The sequence below is a fragment of the Amphiura filiformis genome, chromosome 10 (genome assembly GCF_039555335.1).
Source record: "Amphiura filiformis chromosome 10, Afil_fr2py, whole genome shotgun sequence".
Lineage (NCBI taxonomy): Eukaryota > Metazoa > Echinodermata > Ophiuroidea > Amphilepidida > Amphiuridae > Amphiura > Amphiura filiformis.
Genome location: NC_092637.1, coordinates 58,535,724 through 58,562,077, shown reverse-complemented (window position 1 = coordinate 58,562,077; position 26,354 = coordinate 58,535,724). Strand labels below are relative to the sequence as shown.

General features: G+C 37.3%; 1 protein-coding gene across 1 annotated transcript in view; it reads left to right on the top strand.

The window, feature by feature from the left end:
* LOC140163078 (COX assembly mitochondrial protein homolog) overlaps positions 1-25,265 on the top strand; it is a 48,987-nt gene extending 23,722 nt beyond the window's left edge. The window contains exons 2-4 of the mRNA XM_072186450.1: positions 15,987-16,091; positions 19,098-19,188; positions 23,826-25,265. Coding sequence (XP_072042551.1) covers positions 15,987-16,091; positions 19,098-19,188; positions 23,826-23,988 — 359 coding nt within the window. The 3' untranslated portion in view covers positions 23,989-25,265. The remainder of the gene's footprint in view (positions 1-15,986; positions 16,092-19,097; positions 19,189-23,825) is intronic.
* The last annotated feature ends 1,089 nt before the right edge of the window (positions 25,266-26,354 follow it).

Sequence of the window (26,354 nt, the reverse complement as noted above, 5' to 3'; positions counted from 1 at the left end):
ACAAAGCATGCTTCTATACATTAGAAGTAACAAAACCCAATGTTTCCAGAAATATATCAATTTGATTTGTATACATACTTCATCCAATTTCGTGAGGTCAAAGGTCACATACAAGGTCAAAGGTTGACTGAGGTCACCAAATCTTTTAATAATTAAATTGTGAATGTGCATCACATATCCAAAAATCAGCTTGATCAGTCATGTGATTAAGGAAATATGACGACTTTAAGATGGCCGCTTTCCATGTAAAGTATAGCAAAGTAGCACTTTCAATGAGTGATAACTCGTAAAGGAAGCATCTTTCTGATTGATTTATTACTTTGATGGAATGGTTCTTTGGTATTGCCAAATTTGATTGCAAATTCATAAGGCGGGCCCCCTCCGTTACGTGCTTGGTCGCACAAGTGCTCCCTCGCAATTATTTGTTCCACTTTTAGGGTTTCTGGGGTTGGCAGTTACATATTTAAAAAATACGGTTTTAGTGTGCAAAATACGGATTTTTGGTCTTCTGAGTACGGAAATCTGGATTTCAAAGTTGGCATGTCTGTATGAGGGGAACATGAGAAAGTCAACCTCAGGTCACCCGTGATCAAATGTTAAATTGGGCCCGATTGGACTTAAACTTGGTGCAAACATGCTTAATTTGTGGGCACATGAAAAAGTCAACCTGAGGTCAAAGGTCAAATGTTAAAATGCACCCAAATGGACTGAAACTTGGTCAATGTATCCTTGATAGGAGGGGAACAAGAAAAAGTCAACCTTCGGTCACCCGAGCAGGGTTGTAGCTAGGATATTTTTAGTGCTGGGTGGCGTTTGATAAAATCTTGCATAATTGGCAATTTGTTGTCAAAATTGACCAAATTCTTGATTAATTCAATAAAATTGGGCAATTTTGCACTCTGAGTGGTGGGCTCCAGTGCTAAAATTGCAGCTGAGTGGTGGGCTCTAAAGCCAAGTGGTCGGCTCTGCCGCCCACCACCGCCCACTGTAGCTACAACCCTGCACCCGAGGTCAGAGGGTCAAGTGTTAAAATGGGCTGGATTGGGCTTAAACTTGGTGCGAAGAATCCTTGATATGAGGGGAACATGAAAAAGTCAACCTCAGGTCACCCGTGATCGAATGTCAAATGTTAAAGTGGGCCTGATTGGGCTTAAACTTGTTGCAAATCATCCTTGATATGAGGGGAGCCAGGCGCGGATCCAGGCATGGGCACACCGGGCCCGTGCCCCCCCCCTTTTCGAGGGTCCTATTTTTTTTTTTTTTTTTACAATTTTGTATGAAAAAAATAAATATAACGCCCCTGTTTTGCTTTTCATTTTTTACATCAACGGCCTCCCATGCCAGTGACGGATCCATGCAGGGGCACACCCGGACCGTGCCCCCTTTCATGGTCCATGAATTGGCTTCAATTCGGCCTTTATTGTTAATTTTTTTGGACCGGGCCAGCATGAGCTGGCCCGGTACTTATTAGTCGGAAACAAAAAATTGTTGTTTCTAGAATATGAGTAATTAAGATAGAATTCGTAAAGAAAACAGGTGGACCTGGAGCAAGTTGTTTTGATAATGTTTAAACGTGTAAACATTAAAGTTGTATGTGAAGGAATTTTTTGTTGAAACAATGATGAAAAATTAACAGGTTGTTTAATTTTTTAGGAATGAAATTAAACGTTGTTAAATTGTTACAAGTCAGTCGCTCTGACGGTTACAGCATTCACCTTGAGTACTCTTTCATGTGTAGTTTCACTTGGGGTTACCAAGTTAAAGATACTGTCATAGTCAAAGGTCACCATGGTCGAGGTCGGGATTACATGTACTACCAGGGGGATGAGACTCTTATTCACATTTTCATTTTACAACGCAAACCTATATCGAATCCCGGTGGTTTGCGAATAATGAAATGTCCGCATCCCAGATCAATTAAACCCTGGTATGAATTATTTATTAGCTTTCGCCACGATCCGTTTTGCAATAACATAAAAAGCACTTCAAATAACAGCCCGTTGAGTTCAATGAACTACGCCCTGAAACCGATAGTGCCCCGTAAAGAAGCTCTAGCTCCCATTGACCTCTATACAGGTCAGTGAGCTCTCTATACACAAATGAACAAGTACAATAGGACAAGGCCAGCACCTATGACCTGCTTAGTGACATGTTATTTTGAAGTCTTCTAAAGCTTAATATCTTGAAGATTAGTATTCGTTTGTACATATGGACTTCGCATTTATGATGCAAAATATTAGTTCTTATATAAAATTACAAAATATTGGTATTATGACACACGGTATAGGTGATATAAAACGACTAATAAAATCATGTCAAAGTGGCGTCATGTCAAAGGTTCATTATATCCCATATGTTTGTCTAAATTAATTAATATTTTCAGAACAATTTCTACACCCATTTAATATGTACTCAGGTGGAACCCGACTTTTTTTAATTTTCATTTCTTTTTATGTAACAAATTCAGGTTTTTCCATTTGCGGCGCTGCCGGGCAATACAAATTTAATGCTAACATTGAATAAACGCGAATTAAGAATATGCGTTTCTAGTATATACAGCGTCTGACTCTACCTGAGGACCTAGCCTGAGTCCCATGGGCTCCAAGAATGGCTCTCCATACACAAATGAACAAATACAATGAAGGGTCGCCATTGCTCTCCATACACAAATGAACAAATACAATGGAGAGTCCGACTGCCATGCAAATGAGCCAAGTGTCCTCTCAAGGTATGCTCTGTGGTACTACCCCCGGCCCCACTGGGTTTAACTTGCAGCTAGCATAGCAGTATGCGACTGTGAGTGAACCTGATAGATAGTGAGGGGCTAGTCTCCTTCACTATTTATACCATCGGACTACTAACTATCTTTGCATAAATTAAATTGTACACCCGTGCACTAGTAAAAATTCCCTTTAAAAGGGAAAGCCAGCCTCAATGTAGAAGAGGTCTTGTAATTAAATTAGTTTGGGTCACCGTATAAGGCATTTTTAGGATCACGCTTACATCCAATTTACATGACAGTCCTCCAAACCATCAATAATGAGAACATGCACACTGAAACAGTATGTTTCATTCATTACTCCAAATTGTTTCGTCTTTTTGTCTTTTCTGCTTTTTACCTATGCCTATTATTAATATTAAGAAATACATTGCAGTTTTTAGTTTATTCGCTATATAAACTCACCTTACATGGACATTTATATTTTATATTAATTCGCAATGTATAGTTTACTATATATATACTAGATAGTGTCAAGCACATAAAGGACTGATTACTCACTACCATGACTACAAATACAATCTTCACTTTTAGACTGTATTTTTCTGATTGTGTTGATTGTTTAGTCCGAAACTCCTCATGAAGCTATGGACATGGCATCTTACCTACTCCGTTTAATAATAATCTACATTGTGTGTTTTCTCTTCAATCATTTTCATCATGTTGAATGTAATTTTATGAAGTGTCATTTTATTTATAATTAATAAATTAAGACAATAATTTGTTTATTTTCTATAAGTGCATGTCAAATGGGTACATTGTTCAATACTATAGGCCTACATTTATAAATTATGCCCATATTATAGCTAGGACCTAAAAATGTTTATCCATAAAACGATACAGGATAGCATAGATAATTACTTGAACAATACTTGTAATTGTATATTCTAATTTCAAAACAATAACATCAACTGACCGCAGGTAATTGCGCATAACTTGCAGAATATTAAAGGAAGATTACCGATATGTTTGCAGAATGATTTCTTTAATTTATCATCAATTACACGTACATCATTATATTTTATGTCCCAAATATAATTTCAGACCATCTCTTGCCATCAAATACTATCAAAGAAAATAATATATCAAAAGCATATACTCATACTTCACATGGAATCAATACTGTCCCGGTCCATCCCTTTTTAAAGGGATTTTTATTCCAAATACTGAGGGGTCGCATCCTCCCTCAGACACCCTCCCTCCGCGTATGGATAAAGAAGTCAGTAGGCTTCTTTTTTAGACCAGGTGCGGATCCAGTGTAATATTTAAAGGTTCACAAATTGAGTTCGGGACCTTTTTTGTTTTAAGCAATGATAAAAGTGTAAAAATGATGCACCAACTTGAATGACTTAAAACCTTCATTTTGCAAAATTTCTGAGGGGAGATAAACAGGGGACCGTTTTCACTTCTGTTTTGGACATCTGTACACTTTATGTTTTAACATGTTTAAGCAATAATTAGGCCTACAGTAATATTGAATAATGGTCTATGAGTGGCTTCAATCGTGCCTTCATTTTCATGTTGCCATTTTCACCGTTCTGCTTTGGACACCAGGCCCTTTATTTTTCAAGCATTAATTGACACAATATTGAAAATTTGTTGACGAATGACTTCAAATAATAGTAGTATTAAAAATTTTCCACCAAATAGTTTCAATTGGACCTTCATTTTTCAAAATTTTCCAACTTCTCAGAAGGGAACATTCCCCATCTGGGGTATGCATAAAGAAGAGCTAAGAAGTTGCCATTTTCACTTCTGCTTTGGACACCGGACCTTTTATGTTTAAAGCAATAATTTACACATTAATAGTGAAAAATTGTCGACGAATATAACTTCAATTGGCTTTCATTTCACAAATTTTCGGCTTTTACAAATTAAAACTTTACACAATAATAGTGCCAAAATGGTCCACCAAGTACTCCTCAGGAGGGCACATCCTCTCAGCTCAGACGCCCCCTGCGTATGCATAAAGAAGTGAACCTTTTTCGCTTGTTTTGGACACCCGACCCTTTATGTTTAATGCAAAATTTTAAAGGCTTTTTCAAATTAGAATTTTACACAAAAATAGTGCCAAAATAGTCCATCAAATGACTTCAATTATGTCTTTATTTTGCAAAAGTCTCTCCCCTCAGACACCCCCTGCGTATGCATAAAGAAAAATAACCTTTTCGCTTCTAACACCCGACCCTTCATGTTTAAAGCAATAATTTACACATAATAGTGAAAGCTTGTCGACAAATGACTTCAACTTTGGACCGTCATTTCGCAAATTTTCGGCTTGTTCAAATAAAAATTTGACACAATAATAATGCCAAAATGGTCCACCAAATAGCTTCAATTAGGTCTTCATTTTGCACAAGTTTCTCACTTATGAGGGGGGCACATCCCCCCTCAGACACCCCCCTGCGTCGCGCAAGCGCGACGTACATCGCTGTCGCGCCGATGATTCTAAGTTTGTGCCCCCCCTTTTCAAAAATCCTGGATCCACCACTGAGGGGAGCATGTGAAAAGTCAACATGAGGAGGGTCGTCAGGAATCATTTCCTATCCGTGGTGTTCACTACTCACATCTTTGGATTGACCTATGTAGAACATTAAAAATACTGTAAATATGCGAATGTTGCGCAGAAACCATAGATTAAAATACTGTTAAATGCAAAATGTTGTACAGAATCTGTGTAATGAATATCTAGAACATTAAAATACTGTAAATGCAATGTTTGTACAGAAACTGTATAAATCTTTGAAAAAAATACTATAAAATGCCAATTGTATTGAATGTTGTACAGAAACCACATGTACATAAATATTAAATTAAGTACTGTAAAAATACATAATGTACATGTACAGAAACTAAAATATTTTGAACATTAAAAATACTGTAAGTAGGCAAATATTGTACAGAAACAGTAATTATTTATGTAAAAATATGTAATGTTGTACAGAAAAACTGTGTAATAAATATCTAGAATATTACATTAAAATACGGTACTGTAAAATATGCAAATCCATGGCACAGATGCCATACATAAATATTTAAAATACTGTAAAATATGCAAATCCATGGCACAGATGCCATACATAAATATTTAAAATACTGTAAAATATGCAAATCCATGGCACAGATGCCATACATAAATATTTAAAATACTGTAAAATATGCAAATCCATGGCACAGATGCCATACATAAATATTTAAAATACTGTAAAAATACATGATGTTGTACAGAAACTGTAATTAATATTTTGAACATTATAAATACTGTAAATATGTTTTAAATGTTGTACAGGAACCATACATGTACATAAATCTTTTAGATGCATATGTTGTACAAAAACTATTGGCGCGTTCATTAGTAGGCATGCTTTGGTCACTTGCAATTTGTCATATAAGTGCAGGAAAGTGATATGTGCAATGCAGCGAGTATAATCTTGGTCAAAAATCCAGTTACTCCCACACGGAATAAAGCAATTGCTATCGGGGTAACTGGATAGCTGTCCAAGATTCAGCTTTCTGCATGTGCAATAGCTGCCTTTTGTCTTTTAGACTTGCATAGTACTGTGTATAGGTGACAAGTCTTGATGGTAGGGACTTGTGATGCTTCCAGGAGCAAATTAAATCACACTAGACTTAGCTGTGGTCTAAGACCACGAACACAGCCGTGTTGTTACCCCTTAATGACCTTTGACCCCAAAATATATGAAAACCCCATAGACATTGGCTAATGTCAATGTATGTGTGCACGTGGCATCACTTTGCCATGTTATTTGTGGCAGAAGGACATTTTGAAGGTTTTTCGTCTCAGACCGGAAGTGACCCCTTAATGACATTTGACCCCAAATAAAAAAATACCACATATGAATTGGGTAACCACAATTCATGTGTGATCATACGATGCTACTGTCCTATGTTTTTCTTAGCAAATAAAAAAATTTGAAGGTTTTTCGTTTTATACCGGAAGTGACCCTTAATGACCTTTGACCCCAAATCTGTGTACACACCCATAGACACTGGGTAATAACAATGCATGTGTGCAAGTGGCGTCACTGTCCTACAGAATCTGTGGAAGAAGATGCATTTTAAAGGTATTTCGTTTTATACCGGAAGTGACCTCTTAATGAGATTTGACCCCAAATAAAAAAATACCACATATACATTGGGTGACTGCAGATCATGTGTGAACATACCGTTACTGTCCCTTGTTTTACTTAGATAATAAAATTTTTTGAAGGTATTTCGTTTTATACCGGAAGTGACCCCTTAATGACCTTTGACCCCAAATCTGTGTACACCCCATAGACACTGGGTAATAACAATCCATGTGTGCAAGTGGCGTCTCTGTCCCACATAATTTGTGGAAGAAGATGCATTTTAAAGGTATTTCTGTTTATACCGGAAGTGACCCCTTAATGAGCTTTGACCCCAAATAAAAAAAAATACCACATATACATTGGGTGACTGCAGATCATATGTGAACATACCGTTACTGTGCTATGTTTTACTTAGCTAATAAAAATTTTTGAAGGTTTTTCGTTTTATACCGAAGTGACCCCTTAATGACCTTTGACCCCAAATCTGTGTACACCACATAGACACTGGGTAATAACAATGCATGTGTGCAAGTGGGGTCACTGTCCACCGTAAGTTGTGGCAGAAGATGCATTTTTTTTTTTTTTTACGTTTTTGACCCCTGTGACCTCTGCATGACCTTTGACCCCACAAGTTTCATGTGACATGTAGGGGCACGGTCAATGATCATTGTGACCAAGTTAGGTCAAAATCGATGTAAGCATGTGAGTGCTAGAGCAAATGTAATGGTTGACAGAAGAAAGAAGAAAGAAAGAAAGAAAGAACCTGTAAGAAAAAAGACACAGCCGTGACTAACGTCACGGCTGTGTAATGATGAGCAATCTCAAAACCCAAAGCTTCATGAGATAAATGTGGTCAAGTTTTTGTATTGCTGAAGGTAAGAAACCTATATGTGATTTCACTTTTCCAAATGGATGGCTGTATGTAGAGGGTGTATCTGGGGTGTATTAGGGGTGTATGTGATAAATTAGTTAAAGTTTTGGTTGAAGTTTGGATTAAATGCTCTCAGGTGAACAGTTCAAATCCTATTGCAACCAAACTTGGGTCATAGCTGCACTAAGAGTACATTCATGTGTTGGTGGTATCAAAGGTCACATTATCACATATGAGGTCAACTTGTAAAATATGCTGCAAATGAAAAATCTGGTCTCCTGTGAACAGTTCAAATCCAAATGCAACCAGACTTCGGCAATAGTTGCACTATGGGAGCTTCCATGTAGTGGTGATGTTCAAGGTCACACACTGAGGTCAAAGGGCATTTGAGGTCAACTTGTAAAATAGGCTGAAAATGAAAAAAATGCACATATGACTTACTTGCACAACTTTGTCTGCATCTGGTGATTTTTTATCATCTTTCTCAATCTCTTTGACCAGCAATTTGCCTCATTGGAATGTTCTCTTCTTGACCTCTTTGTCTACAACATGGGCATTTCTCTTTGTTAAATAAAAACCCTGCTAGGGTGTACAGAAATGGATTGATGATGGAATTGATTGGCAGGACAAATGTTGCTATCCAGGCATAAGCTGTAGGACTGACTTCTACTCCGCCAGCCTGGACAAGGATCGATACTATCCCAATTGGTACCCAGCAGAAAAAATCAGAGAGGACAAGAAGAGACATTTTCATAGCCATGCGTATTTCTTCATTCGATTGTCGAGAACGTCCGCAATCTCTGCTAGTTTTTTTAGCAGTGAAGAAAATGTTGATGTAACAGAAACCTACTATTAAGAAACAGACAAGGTTGAGGCCAGTAAACATTGCAGTCGAAAAATACATAGATACCCTGTTGTAATCAAAGGTATTCTTTGTATTGCGTTCATTGCTATAATGATATAGCCAATGACCATCAATATCTATGATCCGTTCCCCAGTGGTAACAGAACTTTCATTATAAACCTTGAGATTTGAAATCGGCAGACCAACACAAACCTCTGAATTTCTGTAAACATCCGAATCAATGCATGCTAATACAAAGGCGGCTATGCTAAAACAAAATGCAAGTAACCAAAGCATGCCTACCAATGAGCGCGCCAATGTTGTACCCAAGCGTCGACCACCGAATGGGTACTTAATGCCCAGAAACCTATCTATGCTTATAAGTGTTATAAAGAAAGCTGAAGCCTCACTGGATAATACAGATAAGGCCCCAGCAAATCTGCACAACACACTTCTTCGCCAGGTTTCGGAATTAGATGGGAAAAAATCTGCATAATACCCATCTACTGAAAGCAAAATGATGAGGTATATGCACATAGTGAGATCAGATATTGAGAGGTTTGTGATGAGAAGAAACTGGACCTTGTTACTATCACGCCTATGCCTAAATCTGGTGTAAAGCGCATACATATTTCCAAATATGCCAAAGATACTCATAAACCACATAATAATTCGAAGTAAATCAAATGTCAACATGCGCTTGCATGTTAGGAATGGAGAGGGTGGCTTATCACTTTCACACTGGACAGATAATGCATAACAACATATTGCAGCTCTGGTGACCAAGATGGTGGTTTCATTATTCAACCCTGAAAATACTTCACTGTGTATCCATATCAGCGAGTTGGCTCTGATGTTTACTGATTGTAAAAAGGTACACTTTGACAGTATTGGAATTTGATTCAAATAATTATGAGACAGGTTTAAAAACTGTAAGTGAATGAGACTATCAAAAATATTTTTTGAAAGAGAACGAAGCTGGTTATGGTCAAGTCTCAGCTCTATGAGGCTGGTTTGGTTTTGAAATGTGCTCGGATGAAGAAAGCGTAGCTTGTTGTAGTGTAACCTAAGAATTGCTAGTATCCTCAATGATCCAAAAGTGTGAAGTACTGGCTCATGTATGAAAATACCATCCGTGGATATCACCAGACTATCCAGTCCTTCAAACACACCAGGCTGTATCTCGTGCAATGCATTGTTATTCAGGTCTAATGTATTCAGACTTGTCAGTCCTTTAAACACACCCGGCTGTATCTCTTGCAATGCATTGTTATACAGGTATAACTCCTCCAGTCTTGTCAGTCCTTCAAACACACCCGGCTGTATCTCTTGCAATGCATTGTTATACAGGTATAACTCCTCCAGACTTGCCAGTCCTTCAAACACACCAGGCTGTATCTCTTGCAATGCATTGTTAGACAGGGATAACCTCTCCAGACTTGCCAGTCCTTCAAACACACCAGGCTGTATCTGTTGCAATGCATTGTTATCCAGATCTAACCTCTCCAGACTTGCCAGTCCTTCAAACACACCAGGCTGCATCTCTTGTAATGCAATACCATTCAGATACAGTTCTTCTAAGGAGCTGCCAAACCTTTCAAATGCCATAGGTTTTATGCTATGCAAATTACTGCCTTGCCAGTCAAGATAAAGCAACTCATCGATTGGATACAGAAAATGGCTTATAGATACACTTCCATCTGTGCAATTACTGATTATGGTGTCATTATCCAAGGTACAGGTACAGTTAGATGGGCAATCTATTAGACATGTTAAGCTTGAACTAGAATCAACTGAAGAAAAAAATGAAAAATATTCATCGCTCTTTTCACATGTCATTATCTCATCGCTGTCTTGTCCGCTAACAGTCAGTAGCTCACTACACACAAATAAAAGCAAATATAACACCAGTGGTATCGCTATATAGCTTGTGAGTATACAAGGGATACTCTTATGACAGCCGTGCTTAGCCATGGTGATGTTGTCAGCTCTGTTGCGTATCACAAAATGATCAGTTTGTCTCGATTGCTGTAATTTATCATAGATACACTCAGTATGTCGATACACGCTTACTATTTCAGTTCATCTTGAGTCAATTACTTGATTGGCTGTAGTACAACACCTGTTATGTGAAGTGATCACCAGTGTACGTGACCAACCATGGGCGTATTAATGGCAGCACTGGTGGTGGGCGGGACCACCAGTTTATCATGGTCTGCCTGGGCCTATCAGTGTATCACTGGTGAAACAGACAATTTTGTATAATTCTAATCAACGCTGTTATATACTGTGAGTCAGTGACTATATTTTAATGTGTGATAAATGGGCTATTTTAGTTGAAATCCATACACCCCCATGGAAGGCATCACCGTAATCTTCCACACAGGAATCTATATCCCCTGTGTGGGAGATTAAGGTGACATTTTTTAATTTTTCCTGTAATGTTTTATATTACCCCCCCCCATGGAAGACATGACCTTAATCTTCCACACAGGAATCTACACCCCCAGATTAAGGTGATGTCTTTTAATTTTTGCCTGAAATGTATTGTATTGGGCACAAATTCAGCTTTTCCCCATTATTGTTTCTTCTTAGAACAAATTAACTGTCCCACTCTCCAAGGTACAGGTACAGTTAGATTTGTTTTCTCCTTGTTTCTTCATTCTTTCTTACTCCCGGACCTGGCTGCCCTTGGTTACACAAGACTTCAAGGCATTGTTGATGTGCGAGTTCAGCTTCTCAAATAGTGATTTTCTTAGTTTACCTCTATTTCTGGTCCAGATTGCTTCTTTAAGTCAGCGTGCCATGTTGTTTTGGTCAGATTCTTGATCTATGACCTGAGCCTCACCAGTGGCGGCACCAGGAATTTTTGCCGCAAAAAGTGGGAAATTACGTAATTTTGGGGACAAGAAAATGCCCCCTTGAAACCCCGTCAGCGCTGCCACTGAGCCTCGTCCCACCTAATTATGTGATTCTGATAGGCAACATGTTCTACAATGGCAGCTGATTTGTATATTTCTGAAGCTGACGCTTTTCTTTGTAACACTCTTGGCGCTTACAGTTATAAGTAGCGGTTTTCTTTGTTTTGCCCAATTCGGGTCAAAATTAAAAGGGGACATATCTGACAGTGAAAACTATAAACACTTTGTGGAAAAGAAATACAAATCTATTTTTATAGAAATGTTACAACATGGCTTTAATTCAGTTTCTCTGGAGGTAACTGTCTGGTATGGCTATAAATCAAGGATCTTGATGCTTTCTGTTTATAATACTCCAGTCAGTGTTTTGAGTGCCTGTTATGGTTATATAATATTACAGCTATAAAGCTTGGATTTTGAAGCCTTCATGTCATTCAGTGTTTTTGAGTGTCTGTTATGGTTGTATAATCTTACAGCTCTGAAGCTAGGGTTTTGATGTCGTTTGTTATTTAATATTCCCAATCGGAGTATAAATATCACAAGAGTATAATGTTATGATTGCCTATAGCTACAAATTAAAAAGTAACCAATTTTAGTGGCTTGATTGCTTCGCACGTACACCATGGCATTAATTTTGAAAAGTATCTGATTTTATATGAAGTGCAATCAAGTAAGGAACACGGTGGCCGAGCCGAACAGGTTCCAACTCATAATCGAAAGGTTGCAGGTTCGAGCCCCGGCGATGCCATCGTGTTGTGCCTTTGAGTAATGCACTTTTTTTCAATTACTCCTCTCCACCCAGGTCTATAAATGCTGGGACGGTAACAGACTCGCTGTGGAGGAGGTGTAGCGATCTCCCTACAGCAACATTACATGGAGGAGTTTGGTCCAATCGCCAATGAAAGAGAGATGGACACTTCGATCACTGGATTGCCTCCTTTACCCTTACCCTTACCCTTTCCTTTTTTTGCAATCAAGTAAGCTATTAATCCTGTCATTATTGGATCATATTCATCGCTATATAATTTCAGTCAACTTTTAATAATAACCGTCAGGAATTAAGCTTTTTCATTCAATTTGAAGCCAAAGTAATTAAATCTTGACTATTTATATAGGGGGACACTACATGGGCATTTATGACCGTATGTGACACAATCTGGTTCATGGAGGCTAAAAGGAGGAAAGTTGAAATTGAGAAAGGCAAAAATATGGAGTATGCTACATGTAGACCTTTGGGGTCTGATTTCTTGAAGCTTCAGAACTTTAGAACTATTAAGTTGGCTAGTGGTCAGACTTCCTAAGCCAGTAGGCTATATGTGACACGATCTGCTCCATGGGGGCCAAAGGAGGCATTTTTGAAAATTGAGTTACTATAACCTTGTAGTAACATTTGGTTATCATTTACTGAAAACACCAAAAGTCCAGCATACTTGGTTCTAAAGTTATGAGGTTTTATGATGTGAATTTTCTTGTATTTTATTGTACATTTTAGCGCGTCATATACTACCATGCTTAGTACTTGCGGTTTATTGGATTGATAAACAAGTATGATTGACAGTGTATTTTAGAGACCAAAGTCCCGTTGTAAAGTTCTGCTTAGAAGTCAAAGTACATAGTCGGATTTTTTACTCGGGCTTTCGCGATCAATAAACTGGTAGATTCCAAAATCAGAATTGTTTAGTATTGAAGTGAGCCATTATAATTATGCAAGATATTTTGCATTCAATAACTTTTATTGTCACTAATCATCTAATTTATAAACTCTTTATGACCATTTTACTATTGAACACTTTAATTTTAATTTTGAGTTCAACGGAATGCGTTCATCATGATTAAATAATAATAATATATTTTTTATCAAAATTCGACTATGGCATAGTCTAATAGTATATCATCTGCTACATCTATATATAGTGATATGGACTCTCAATTGACCATTTTGTGAATGAAATGGTTCAAGTTCGGTAAAAACTGATTTCCAAACCCCCGGAAGAGAGGGAGTTCAGGGTTATAGAGTAAGTGTTAAATTTTAGGTTAGAATTCTGGTGATTGGAAATCAGCAACTACTTTTCAAGTTCTTGCATGCCAGCATCTGGCTTTACATAGTAGGCCCAACATTCATTCAAGATAGCAACATTCATGCAGCGTTAGGTGTGGAACATAAGCTATCTACTGAAGATAGCGACATTCACACAACATATACCATCCACTGAAGATAGCGACGTTCACACAACGTTGGCACTTGCATACCTGCCAAGTGTCCCGATTTTGGCGGGACATCCCGATTTTAGACCCCCCAAAACGTCATAAAATCGGGATGTCCCGATTTTCTATTAAAAAAATTTAAAAAATTGTTTTGTTTTTTTTTAGTTTTCAAAAAATATTTTTGGCCAAAAAATGAAGTTATAGGCCCTAAATTACTTGTTATTGAAGGTTGGAAATCATAGAAATACTGCTACTTTTTATTTAAAAATGCCAATTTTTTTTTACAAAGTTGGATTAAGTTGTACATTTTGATTACTTTTGCTTCTATTGAACAGTCAGGGACACATTGAATTAGTGTACATTGTTAGCTGTTCAATAGAAGCAAAAGTAATTAAAATGTACAACTTTATCCAACTTTGTAAAAATAAATTGGCAAATTTTTTTTTTTTTAGTAGCAGTATTTCTCTGGTTTCAACCTTGAATAGCAAGTAATTTAGGGCCTATAACTTGCTTTTTTGGCCAAAAATATTTTTTGGAAATTAAAAAAAAAGAAAAAAAGAGGGGAGGGCAAAAATTTGATGAATCATCATTATTATATTGCGCATTATATATCAATTTCAGCCACGTATGCCATGTTATTAGGCAAAAAAGGAACTTTGAAGAATGTCTCTCATGTACAAAAGTATAGGAAACTGAACATTTGAAACCACTTTTTTAGGATGAAGGAAGCATTTTTTCAAAAAAGTCTAAAACAGGTTTTTATGTCAAAAGTGGTCTTTTGGGGTGCTAAATCTGCTAACATTGCTTGGCTTAGGTACCTACTTTGCATATTTTATGGTATAATTTTGAGAAAACAAGTCCTTGAAGAAGATTGCATGTATAATAGATATTCTTCAAAGCTGTTATCTAGGTTTGTTTTCTCAAAATAACCTTATTTTTTAATCCATTTAAATGTAATTTCCCCTCAGAAATGGTGTCTCCTGTAGTGTAAAATGTGTAGAAACCCTCAGGCTTCAGGGGGCTTCGCCCCCTCGACCCCACCAGGGGCCCTTAAGCAAGCCCCTGGCCATAGTCACGAGCGCTACGCCCGCGTCGCGAGCTCGCTACGCTTTGCAAGTGTCCCTATTTCTAGTTTTCAAAAGTTGGCAGGTATGCACTTGTTATATCTACTGAATATAGCGACATTCATGCAGCATTGGGACATATGCTATCTACTGAAGATAACAACATTCATGCAGCTTTAGGACATACTGTAACACTGGGTTTAAAAAAGATTATGATTTTGAGTCTTCTTACATAGACCTATACATAAAAAGAACATATTCGCATGTTTTTATTTTCGTGCTAGCTGCATTGAGCACGCAAAACCCAAAATTTCCACTTTTACAGTATGCTATCTACTGAAGATAGTGGCACTCATACAGCATTGGAACATATGCTATCTACTGAAGATAGCGGCATTAACACAGCGTTGGAACATGTGCTATATACTGAAGATGGTGACATTCATGTAGCGTTCGTACATATGCTATCTACTGAAGACAACAACATTCACGCAGCATTGGGACATATGTGACGTGTCATGTCAAAAGGAGACACTTTTGGGCAGGATAGTAAATGGAGAAATAGCCAAAAATCTGCCCGGGAGTGATTTTTCACAATTTGGGTTTGTTGCGGATTTGTGATGTTCTTAATGTTAAAAATATTGTCTGATAGTTTCAGACCGAATATAACTGGCATCTTGTATCTTTTAAGACATTTTCAAGGTAATTCCTACTCTCGACATTGTCAATAATATTTTTAAAGGCCGATATCTCAATTTCCAATTTTATAATACCATAACTTACGAACTCAATATCTTCGCTACTTAATGTCCGATTTCATTGGGGAAAACGGCGTTGTGGAGCAAAATACATCTATATTTAAGATAGGTATAAACCTCAAAATTGATAACCTGCCCAAAAGTGTCTCCTTTTGATATGACATCACATATGCTATCTACTGAAGATAGCAGCATTCACAGTTTTCCACACAGCATTGGGACTTGTGCTATCTACTGAAAATAGCGGCATTCACAGATAGCCGTATTAGGCACAGAATAAGAGTTTAAGAAGATGTACAATAATTGTACATTCACTTCAGTCAAAATACGACCAGTGATGCTAGTGGCTGAAATTGACATATAATAGGGATTTTCTTATATGCAGGCCTTGTATACATATATGATAAAATGACAAAAATGTTCGTAACCGTTTTTCTCTCTCTCTTCTGTTTATAGAATGGAAGCATGATGATAATTATCTCAGGAAAGTGGAAATTAACACACTAATACCCAAGAGGATGAGGGAGAAGGCCAGGCAATCATGTACACAATATGAAGATGGTAAGACAACATGTAGGCTACATGTAAACTATAAAATTATTGTTAAGGGGGTACTACACCCCTGGCCATTTTTTTGCCTATTTTTGCATTTTTCTCAAAAATTATAGCACATTGGTGACAAGTAAGATATGTATATTCAGGCCTGTGAAATCTCCTCTACAGAGCGGAAATCCGCTTTTTTCATTTTTCCGACCGATTTAAATTTCAGCTTTTTTAAAACATCGAAAATCAAAATAGTGTCTGTGCACTTCTGATAGCATTACGTGTTGCAATAAAACGACTGGAAATAAGATTAACGATGCTTGAAAGGTCATGAATCCGGGTCATGAAACGCAGGTCATATATAACATCATCGCGATATTCTTTGATTCCTCGTCCATACTCATTGTGTAATACGTTTGTTTTGGAACTGCGCCCATTGGATGATGTTAAAATGGCGCCGTGGTCGCTGTGGGGAAATACGAAATAGTGATTTACAATCCAAACCATCCATCGGAAGTTTCACATTGGATTTCATAAAAAGCATATGGAATTAAGAGAAGATACATCATGGCTACCATAAAATGTAATTTTGTCGAGCGACACTCACATTTAGGCCATGAAATGGAAGCTTATAAGGCCAAGTAAAAAAAAAAACATGTTTTACGTGCGGATATTAGAAAAAAAGGAGGAAGAGGGGGCTTTTTATTTTTTATTTTTTATCGCAAAATCGGTGTAAATACCCATAATTAGAGCTGTTTTAGCATATACAATAATGCCTGGAAAAAGGAGGAGGCCTCTTTTTATTTGTTGTTCTGAGAGATAGGCCCCCACTAACTATCACAAAATCTTATAAAAGTGTTTCTTGTATATTAGCAAGGCTATAGAAAGCATCTCTACTTCCTAGACATATTTTTTGAAAAGTTATAACTGAATTTCAAAAAATAAAAATGAAGAAACCTCAAAAAAGGAAGCGGGAGGGGACGTGAAACATGTTTTATTTTTTATTTGGCCTAATCTTCAATTTATTGCTGGTGAATTACGTGCGGAATAGCATTGAATTTGTACTGTAGTTTGGTAGGTAAATTTTCCGATTTTTTTCGAAACCCACTGGTTGGTAAATTTTCCGATTTTTTTTTTAAAGCCATTTCACACCCCTGTATATTATAGGAGCAAGGACTACAACTACTGTACTGAAAATTCAGCAACTCAAAGCAAGTAGTTATTGATTTATTGATCAAATATTGGTTTTCCCTCATTTTTGATGGTAACTCCACAACTGTTGTCTGTGCTGAAGTAAAATTTCCAGTGCAGTAGTTGTAGTCCTTGCCCCTATAATATACATATCTTACTTGTCCCCAATGCGCTATAATTTTTGAGAAAAATGCAAAAATAGGCACAACATTGGGCAGGGGTGTAGTACCCCCTTACTTAAGGTGGTACATGTACTAGTACACCCTTGATAAATTTGTGACTATTTTTACATTTTTCTCAAAAAATAATAACACACTGGTAACAAAAGTTATGTACATTATAGGGGCAAGGAATCCAGTTACTTCACTGGAATTTCAGTGACTCAAGACAAGCTGTATGTTATTTATGATAAGAAAAGAGGTACCGCTAGAATGTACCTCATTTCTTAACATTTATAATGAACCACTTGTCTTGAATCACTGAAATTTCAGTTAAGTAATTGGATTCCTTGCCCCTATAATATACATAACTTTTGTTACCAGTGTGTAGTTATTTTTTGAGAAAAATGCATAATTAGTCACAAAATTTATTAGGAGGTGTAGTACCACCTTAAAGCCATAATGTACAAAAAAGAATTGCTGATGAATCATTAGTTATATAGTGACTGTGCCAAGTGGAACTACAGTAGCACTTGTTCAGTGCGTGGGAGGGGACCGTTGCAGAATATGGTAAGCTTCTGTTGGGGCATTGAAATCCTAGCCAGGGCCTTGATATCAAAACCTAACAACAACAAAAAATCGAATTTTCTTGAGAAAGATGCGTAATTAGATGCACAGAACGTAAAAAATGAGTCCTTTAAGCCAATGAGTGGCTGCAGCGCCTGCGTAGTGGGAAAGAAACATACCCATCTATTGTATTTTTTTATACTTAGCCTGAGTCTTTCGGCCCCTCTCTCAAAACTATCAAACATTGCGAAACAAACTTGCCATGCGTGGCTGTTGAAGAACTAGTGGATTGGACCTACTATTGTGGCAATTTCTAGTGTGTTTTTTTTAATCTCAAATCTGATTATTGATATATATTCCCTCTTCATTTTGAGCCAAAAGTACTGATTATACATATTTGTAACACCAAATCTGATTGGCTGATTATACATATTTGTAACACCAAATCTGATTGGCTGATTATAGCTATTTGCAACACCAAATCTGATTAGGATCCCAATATTTATTAAAGGTCTCAGATTTTGTAACAAATGCAGTGCCTTATTTAGCAGGGTGTTTTACAGGGGAAAGAAGAACCACATACATCGCACAACAGCACATTTAAACATGAAATTACAATGGAAATATAACATGCATAGGCAGATAAACCAGAGTAAAAAATCCAGACATACCTGCCTGTGCTGGGAATTGAACCCCAGACCTTTGGATTATGAGTGGCGAGTGCATTTTAGACTGTTTTAGTACTAATTACAAAAAATTATATCAAAATCTGAATTTTGATATAAATTGAGGGTATCTTACAATATTGTTTAAACTTTGTTTATTGTTAAAATTTGTTCATTGTTTAAACTCCTTGGTAGCTACCTGCTGATTGTTCACAAGAAGCCTATAATGATATCGTGAGCCAATCAGCAATATGCTAAGAATGGTGGTACGGCTGAAGAGGATTGAGCTTAAATATTTAGAAGCTGCATTTTAATTGGTCACTCCAATGAATATAATGTGTAATTGACCAATCAGAAATGCTGTAAGAAGGCAGTAGTTATCAGGGGTTAATATGTGAGATTTTGTGGTTTTAAACCATAGACTTCTTTTTTTCTCTTTGCAGAATATTTAGAATGTTGTCGGAATCACAAGGTGCTCTTATTTTGGAAGTGTCGACCGCAGAATAAAGCATTTAATGAATGTCTAATTAAACAGTAAGTTTTCATAATACAGACTGTATTATAGAGATGATACCAGTGATATAGCCAGGAATTTAGTGTGAGAGGGCAAAGCCAAATTTCTGTGACTTTCTTCATGACATGTTTTATTACAAAACAAAACCCCCGGAATAAAAAGCAAACACTTTTTCTTTGTCCCTCTTTGTCAATTTTTTGTTCCAATTTTAGTCATTTTAAGGACACTTTAAATCTTTGCCGTCCCTATTTTATAGGCTTTAGCGACCTAAAAGCCATAAATGTATAATTCCATTGGTTTCACAATTTATTTAACCATTTTCATAATTTTTCCGCACTTTTTTCTTAATAATTCTTTTTTCCTCCCTTCTTTTTACCGCCCCTGCTTTTACCGGGGGTATAGTCATGAAAACCACACCAAACTAACTTCTCTAAGGATTCAGAAAAAGTATAGTTTGACCTATCTGTGATGTACGGTTCTTGAGATATAGGCAAAATCATGGTCAAAGGTAATATTTTAACCTCACAGGTGTCAAGTCTATAAAAATGCTCAGATTTTAACAAAATGGTCTGAACTTGTTCCTCTTGCAAAAACAAGTCGATATTGAAGATCTTCATGATTTTTTTGTATTAGTCCATTTTTGTCTCGCCTGAATGTTCAGGGAGAGACTTAGTAATCACTATGGTGTGTGTGTGTCCGTGTGTGTGTGTGTGTGTGGGGGGGTGCGTGTGTGCGTTCGGAAAAAGCTTGTGAACGCGTTATCTTGAGAACCGTAAGTGCTATGATGATGAAACTTTATAGGGGGTAGCATGACCAAAGGGTGTCGACCTGATTAGATTTTGAGCGCAAAATATGGTAATTAAGTACCTAATTTGCATAATTTATGCGTAATAAGCAAAATACCTTGTGAACAGATTATCTGGAGATCCGTATGGGGTACAGTGACGTAACTTGGTGAGGAGTAGCATGGCCAGATGTTCTCGACCTGATTAGATTTTCAGCGCAAAATATGCTAATTAAGTACCTAATTTGCATAATTTATGCGTATTTGATGCGTATCAAGCAAAAAAAACCTTGTGAACAGCTTATCTGGAGATCCGTATGGGGTACAGTGACGTAACTTGGTGGGGAGTAAGCGTGGCCAGATGTTCTCGACCTGATTAGATTTTCAGCGCAAAATATGCTAATTAAGTACCTAATTTGCATAATTTATGCATATTTGATGCGTATCAAGCAAAAAACCCTTGTGAACAGCTTATCTGGAGATCCGTATGAGGTACAGTGACCTAACTTGGTGAGGAGTAGCGGGGCCAGAGGTTCTCGACCTGATTAGATTTTGAGCGTAAAATATGGTAATTAAGTACCTAATTTGCATAATATATGCGTAATAAGCAAAATACCTTGTAAACAGATTATCTGGAGATCCGTATGGGGTACAGTGACGTAACTTGGTGGGGAGTTGCGTGGCCAGAGGTTCTATCCCAATAACAGCTTGATCGGTCATGTAACTAAGGAAATATGACGACTTTAAGATAGTCGCTTTCTTTGTAAAGTATAGCAAAGTAGCACTTTCAATGAGTGATAACTCTTAAAGGAAGCATCTTTCTGTTTTGATTTATTTGATGAAATAGTTCTTTGGTATTGCCAAATTTGATTTTTCAGAGCAACATACTTTATCCAATTTCGTGAGGTCAAAGGTCACATACAAGGTCAAAGGTCAACTGAGGTCACCAAATCTTTTAATAATTAATTTTCAACTGTGCATCACATATCCCAATAACAGCTTCATCGGTCATGTAATTAAGGAAATATGACGACTTTAAGATAGTCGCTTTCCATGTAAAGTATAGCAAAGTAGCACTTTCAATGAGTGATAACTCGTAAAGGAAGCATCTTTCTGTTTTGATTTATTACTTTGATGAAATAGTTCTTTGGTTTTGCCAAATTTTTGGAAGGTCATTACGGGGTCATCCGAGGTCACTCAGGGGTCATCTGAGGTCAAGTTATTAAAAACTAGTATGGGCATGAAACTTGGTGGGTACAGTCATCATTTAAAGCCAAATTTTTGGAAGGTCATTTTGGGGTCACCAGGGTCATCTGAGGTCAAATTAGTAAAACTGTCGTATGGACATGAAACTTGGTGGGTACAGTCAACATTTCAAGCCAAATTTTTGGAAGGTCATTTCGGGGTCATCTGAGGTCAAATTAGTAAAAACTGTTGGATGGACATGAAACTTGGTGGGTACAGTCAACATTTAAAGCCAAATTTTTGGAAGGTCATTTTGAGGTTAACAGGGGTCATCTGAGGTCAAATTAGTAAAAACTGTCGGATGGGCATGAAACTTGATGGATACAGTCAACATTTAAAGCCAAATTTTTGGAAGGTCATTTCGAGGCCACCAGGGGTCATCTGAGGTCAAATTAGTAAAAACTGTCGTATGGGCATGAAACTTAGCACGCGGGGTACAGTCAACATTTAGAGCCAAAATTTTACAAGGTCATTTCAGGGCCACCAGGGGTCATCTGAGGTCATATTAGTAAAAACTGTTGCATGGGCATGAAACTTGGTGGGTACAGTTACCATCGGCCAGATAATCGTGCCCAGCCGATAACCGCCAAATTCATTTACCTCTCTACCAACAGTTATCGCAAAAGCAGGCGGTCACAAAAGCAGGCGAGACTCGTGGTTCGAGAACCGCCTTGTTTACCATTTTCCCCCCTGGAAAGTTCCCTTGCCCCCCCCCCCCTCACCCCTGAGAAAGTCCTGGCTATGCCATTCTTTAAGTACAATACAATGTAGAGTACCCAAGAATAAACAGGATGTGTGGGGTGTGCTGTTTATTCCGTCATGATGTTAGTACAGGGCTGCTTCATACACAGCAATTGCGTTGGGCACCTTCAATTGAGCTTGTGAATCTTTGGTGTGAAAAGCAACACTCAGAACTCCAGTCACTCGCTGGCTATTGTTATGCAAGGCTCACTCAGTCATTGCTTTTCAATTGGCTGAGAAAATTCATTTTAAATTGAAAAGGTGTAGCTCACAATTTTGCTCATTTCAACATTAGGCACTGTAATGTTTTGGATACTATATCATATATGTACTGCACACAATATACTTATCGCGTTTTAATTAAAGGAGACTGCTTGGCAAAATAAACTGAAAGAAGGGAGGGGTGTAATGTTTTGGATACTATATCATATATGTACTGCACACACACACTGCACACATACATATTAAATTACAAGTTCAGTTCAAGTTCAGTTCAAGTTCACCCTGGCCCACTGGCCACGTAGCACAGAAACATGGAACCAGGGATGCTTTGCTTAGTGTAGAATAAAGCTATGAATATATCAATCTACAATTACTCGTGATCATCTTCTTGTTTGTCTCATCTATCAAAAACTCTATAGGCACTGGATCAAATTTGGTGATGAAATGAGTGAAATTGTGAGCTAAAATCTTTTCAATTTAAAATAAATTTTCTCGGCCAAATAAAAAGCAATTGATAATTTTCATTCTTTCAGTAAATATCATAAGAAAACCGTAATACTTGATACTATATTTTTATTTTAAATCCTGGTGTTAAAGTTAAGTGTGAAATTTAGTCGTCTAGTGTAAGATTTTCAAGTTTGACAAGCCTAAACTTCACCCATGAGCTATTTTTGGAGTCAACTTTTTAGCTATTCAAAGTAATAATTAGCTAATGAAAGGCATTTCCATATGCATCATACAGGGCTATATATCATAGTTTTGTCAGAATTTTGGTTTTGATTGCACCATTTTTGACTTCCAACTGAGATATTGGCAAAAACAGTGTTCAAATTCTTTTGTTTTATATTGTTTTCAGCCATTGATAAATTGATCATAACTTGGTAACCAAATGTCCGATTTTGATGGGGTTTGCATCAAAATGTAACATTCATAAGCTGCCAGAAAATGATGTAAAAACTTCTAATTGAAAATTGCCGACATGAGACTCATTCCCCTTGATCATGTCACATATATATATGCATGGATGGATGATTTTGCATGCAACAATAGAAATATTGATTATTTCTGCTGGTTATATTCGAAATGAAGTACAGAGTTGGACATTTTGGCAAGTGAAAAATGGTGAAATAAAAATGGGATATTCTGACAAAACTATAATATATAGACCCGCACGATATGCCTTATTGGGAAAATCTTTCTTTAGCGAACTATATCAGTTTGAACACTAAAAAGTTGAAAAATGAGATTTATTTTGCTGGAAAAATGACTATATATTCCTTTAAAATTATCATCATTATTATCATCATCATTATTCATTACGTTTCACTACCTGGAGAGAATTGATCGAAAATTGAATGAGTTGACCAGATGATCACAAGGATGTCATTATAGCTATAGGCAGTATATAACACAAATGGGTCAATGAATTACATAGAAATGATCTTGTGTGGTATTTGGTTCCTAGGAAGTGAGTTTTGCCTGAGGCAACTTTTGGTTAAATGTTGATCTCTCACTACATGAGTTATTACCGTCGATTTGGTTGAAAAAGGAGGTGAGACATGATCAAATCTCTCCAGGTAACAAAACGTAATGTATTATTGGTGATTAACTTGAACAAACTGGATTTGTTAATAACACCTGTTTTTAATCAACTTGTCTTTTCAGATATGAAGACCCTAAGTTGAGGGAGTCCTGCACAGACCAATACTTAAAGGACAGATCCCAATTCAGACACACCGGTATTCCTGCGAACCAAAGTGCACGTGCAAAGAAGATAGAAGAATTCCAAAAGCAGAAAAAATTGCAACAACAAAAAGACCATCCATAGGGTGATGGACAATAGGACTTTAAAGGAGCATGGTCCAATTTTTTTCATGTTCTGTTTTCTCTCTTACATTGAGGCCTACCATTAAAACAATATGTGTCCAAATTGTGAGTTTTATTGCTCCAGCCAGGGTTGTAGCTACAGTCGGGCTGCCGCCCACCACTCAGTTTTGGAGCTCACCACTCAGCTGCAATTTAAGCACTGGAGCCCACCACCCAGAGTCCAAAATTGCACAAATTGCCAAATATCAAGATTTTCATCAAATGCCACCCAGCTACAACCCTGGCTCCAGCAGTTTTGATATGAAGCAAAAACGTGTATAACAGTACCCAACAGGGCTCGAAATTTTTTTAATTTCCCAGGAAGGAAGCTAAATTTCCCACAATTTTTATTTTCAAAAATTTAAGACAAATTTCCATTGGCAAAACATAATGGGCCAAAACCGGTGAGTTTTCAAGGGGGTACCCCAACACCTGATTTATTGATCAAATAAAAGAACGCATACCGCATTGGATTTGTAATCGCTCGGGGGACGTTAGACAAACAAACGAGTCCCTTAAACTTTGTGTCATTTGCCCTTTTTACCAACAATTTTCCAATGAAAGGAATAATCCTTGATTTGATCTAAAAAGTGGATGGGGAAAGAGGGCAGTATATTAATTAAGCTAATCTGATTTATTTGTTGCTATCATGTATCAGTGAACTACTACCAGTAGAGGGCAGCAGACATGGCTATCTGATGGTGCTATCAGATCCAACCTGGGCATTGTATAATTGAATACCTGGGAGGAAGAAGAGCCCAACCCCATCAAAACTGTTTTTGAGATAATTAAAAACAAACTTAATGTTTGGAAAAGACATACATTATTTTTATTACATACATATGAAATGATAAATGATGTTTCCATGGCAATGGTACAGGTCTTACTATGAGCCGGAGTTGGGCCCTTCTTCCACTAATATACGACAAGTGTTAGTTCCATAATCAGATGTGTTATAAATAGCTGCAAAAATTTGGTAATTATCTATTAATTGCAGAAGTAGAAGCATGTAATTTGTTAACAAGAAAGTTTATTGTTGTGAAAAGCTGATTTCATGGATAAACAAAACTCCACTTTAACCTAATATCCATGGAGTTGGGCCTTTCTTCCATGAAAACCATGATTAAATGAATTTGGATGGCAATTTAGAGAGTGGATTTGGGCTCTTCTTTTACACACAATGAAGAACAGTATGCTGGCAATAAAATGATGGGTCTATCTCATTTTTGTAAAAAAGTGGAGTTGGGTCCTTGTTCCGCTTAGGTATTCAAATGAGTGAGATACAGGCAAAATTTGCACAATGGACTATTCCAGTTTGAATCCATACACAGTGGTACACCCAAGGAGGACATTAATCTCCCACACAGGGAGAGTAGATTTCAAATGGACTTCCCATTCAGGTGTCCCATTTGCAATTTACACTCCCCGTGTGGGAAATTAAGGTCATGTCTTCCATAGGGATCCCCTTTATAGAACCCATACCAGTCCTCTTGTGTGTCAGCTTTATTTGTCTTAATATTTGGGTGGAAACATTGCTAGGTCATGCTCTCCTCCGCCTTAAGGAATAAAAGTCACATTGTGACAAGGTATCAAAATGCATAGAACAAAAATGTATCCACAGGCCCGTAACGAGGGGGCGGACCCCACCCCATCGCCAAATGGCAAATAAAGGCCTCTTTTTGACCCCAAAAACCCTATTTGTGAGCATAGCGAGCAAAAAAATAGAGGTTTTTTTTTGTGGTCAAAAAAGGTCCAAATTTTGAAGAAAAGTCCACTTTTTCAAAATATGTCCCCCAGTCCACTTTTTCAAAATCAGTTCCCCCCCCCCACCCCCAATGAAATTCTGGTTACAGACCTGTGTATCCATCCATAGAACCTTTAATTTTCTAATTGTCTATTGTTCAATAGATATCCACACAAAAAAGCTTATCGACTGCTCAGTGCCAGAAATGGTTAAGTGCAACATATGGACAGTTAATTCTGCCTTCCATAATAAATACAAGTGACTTTGGGGTATATGCATGGTAAGCCCGGGGGGGCCACTTACATTACGTGATGGACACCATGCTCATGTATGGACTCGCGAAACGCACCCGAAACGGGTATTACTCAGCGCATGCAAAACATACCCTAAACAAGTAATTTGCCATTTTTTTAACACTAAGAAAGTAAAAATTCAGGTTCAAGTTCTTGTTTAATATAAGTAGTTTGATGTTTCTTAATGTTTTACCCTACGATTTGTTCTGATAGAAGCCAAACATAGCCTATTTCACCCTTTTTTATTTTGCCATTAAACTTTGGTACCCTAAAAAGGCCTAAGCAAGTATT